At 34.4% G+C, this 2627-nt stretch overlaps 1 protein-coding gene across 1 annotated transcript in view; it reads right to left on the bottom strand.

Moving 5' to 3' along the window:
* LOC107660725 (zinc finger protein 36, C3H1 type-like 2) overlaps positions 1 to 688 on the bottom strand; it is a 2443-nt gene extending 1755 nt beyond the window's left edge. The window contains exon 1 of the mRNA XM_016450123.1: positions 490 to 688. Within this exon, the coding sequence (XP_016305609.1) occupies positions 490 to 498 (9 nt within the window). The 5' untranslated portion in view covers positions 499 to 688. The remainder of the gene's footprint in view (positions 1 to 489) is intronic.
* Positions 689 to 2627: the final 1939 nt, after the last annotated feature.

Raw genomic sequence — 2627 nt, 5'->3', positions numbered from 1 at the left:
CAGTAACTAGAATATAGCCTACATGCCAGGTCCATTTAAGTTTTCACATTTACCATTGCCTAGAATCACTAACAAATTAACTTCAGTTACTAGAAATGGTAATACACACTTCAGTGACTCGAAGTAACAAGCTACTCCTTAACGTTACTTTGTTACCGGAGACATTTTAAAAATAATTAGACGCAGATCATGGTGTTTTGACTGATTGGACGAGTCTGGCCTTAAATCAAAGTAGAATTTTATATTAATGTGCTTATGGCAAGCTGTTTTAACATTTAATCTATAATCCGCACTAGTATCTAATTTAACGTTACTAGTACTTATATTTTAGATACTAGTATCTTTTCCATTAACACACTTCAGTGACTCGAAGTAACAAGCTACTCCTTAACGTTACTTTGTTACCGGAGACATTTTAAAAATAATTAGACGCAGATCATGGTGACAAAAGAACGAAACTTCAGACAAGACATCAAACAAGCAACTTACCTCAAACATTTTAGACAGCTTTACAAAACTCAACAACAGCTCAACAAAACGGGGTCTTTTGTCGTTTAAAAAGTGAGGCTAAACCCGAATGCACTCCGGACAAACACCTGACTCCGTTGCCCTATTCCAGATGAAAGACGCGGACTACACCCAGTGCCTGGCAAGTCCCACGTACCGGCACAACTGTTCGCCCTGTTGTTTTAAAGCTGACACATATTCCGTTCCCGCGTCCCCTTTAAAATATGAATCAGCTGTGAAGCGTTCGAATCGTTGAACGTTCGAACCAGCCAATCAGGTTTGGCTTAGGTGACCGACAATCTAATTTGGAACTACTCTGAACTGATGATGGGTTTGTCTGCTGTGGGTGTTTTGAATTTGATCAAATTGGGATATTGCCGGTGCCTTGTAGGTTCTACTGGAATAAACATTTGACAAGTAGCTTGTTAGTCTACTTCAAAGGGCGAACTCCGAATATACACACAGGCCCATCCTGTATCAAATACCGCATCACACCTCTAGTTGTTAATTGAGCGTTTGTGTGTGAAGTGCAGATCAGAGTCGTATTAAGGCTTGAGATGAGGATATACATTTCCCGCAAACAAGCAATGGACCATTACAATCTTAAATTACGCCACTTACTTTAAAAGGAAACAACCAAATTTTGACAGCAGATAAAATTTCAAACGAGTTTATTTTCCAATAGTGACTAGTAACTATTATATTGCCACTAGTAACAAATTTACATTTTTGCTATTGACTTCTGTGGGGATCCGTCATTGAGATATAAAGTATTCAGTTTTGACGGAGTAGTTATTCATTAGGTACTAGTACGTATTTTTAGATACTAGTACCTATTAAATAGGTACTAGTACTTATTCATTAGATACTAGTACTTATTTATTAGGTACTAGTACATATTCATTAGATACTAGTACTTATTAATCAAATACTAGTACTTATTTATTAGATACTAGCACTTATTTCCAATAGTGACTAGTAACTATTATATTGCCACTAGTAACAAATTTACATTTTTGCTATTGACTTCTGTGGGGATCCGTCATTGAGATATAAAGTATTCAGTTTTGACGGAGTAGTTATTCATTAGGTACTAGTACGTATTTTATTAGATACTAGTACTTATCCATTAGGTACTAGTGCTTATTTTTTTTAGAAACTAGTACTCATTCATTAGATACTAGTACCTATTCAATAGATACTAGTACTTATTCAATAGATACTAGTACTTATTCGAAATGTTACTAGTAAGATTTTTTATTTTACTAGTAAATTTTTTAATTGAACTCTAGCCATTTGGACTAGTCATAACATAAGACTAGTAAAAAAAAAGCAGATCTGACTAGTAAGATAAGAATTGCAGGGGTTAAAGCAAAAAAATAAAAATCCTGAGCCTGAACTTTTTCCGGGGATTGCGGGGGCGGACACATATACAGGGTTATTTGGCAAACAAAAAAAGAAAATTATTTTCCTTGAATCTTACTAGTAACGTATCTACCATTGCCATTAGCCCTTGACAGGCTCAGACTACAGATTATGGTGGGATATTTGAAACAGCAATACCAAGAAAATGTACTCACTACAATATGGTGCAAACACATGTAACATTTAGGATGCTTTTGATATCAAGTTTTGCTGGTTAGATTTGTCCTCGACAGGGTACAAGATGACATACAATCTAAAACATTAAATTTCTGAAATTGTTTTGTTCAAAAGAAATAATAGTAAATTAAATACTAGGAAATTAATATAAAATAGGAAATATACAAAGACAGTTTACTCCAGAAAACTACAGTTCAGTTCAGTTCAGTTAACAACAACAAAAACATTAAAATGGTCCAAGAACTGGTAACTTAAACAGGGTTCGTACAGATACTGCAAAATAAAATTCCAGGACTTTCAAGGACTTGCACTACTTTTTTGGTTTTCAAGGACTAAAATCAGATCTCGCTTATCAATCAGTATCGTTATTGTCTTTCAAATTCTAATAAATAAACTAATAAACCAAAATGGTACAAATAAAGTGCAGCACATGCAAAGAATGCAATGACTGTGGCAACTTTAACATTTGAAAGGATACTATGGCAAAGTTATCGCTTTCCTTATTCAAACTGATTTTT

The sequence above is a fragment of the Sinocyclocheilus anshuiensis genome, unplaced genomic scaffold (genome assembly GCF_001515605.1).
Source record: "Sinocyclocheilus anshuiensis isolate Anshui unplaced genomic scaffold, SAMN03320099.WGS_v1.1 scaffold1823, whole genome shotgun sequence".
NCBI lineage: Eukaryota > Metazoa > Chordata > Actinopteri > Cypriniformes > Cyprinidae > Sinocyclocheilus > Sinocyclocheilus anshuiensis.
The sequence above is the reverse complement of the archived record's forward strand: the minus strand, read 5'-3'. Positions and strand labels throughout refer to the sequence as shown.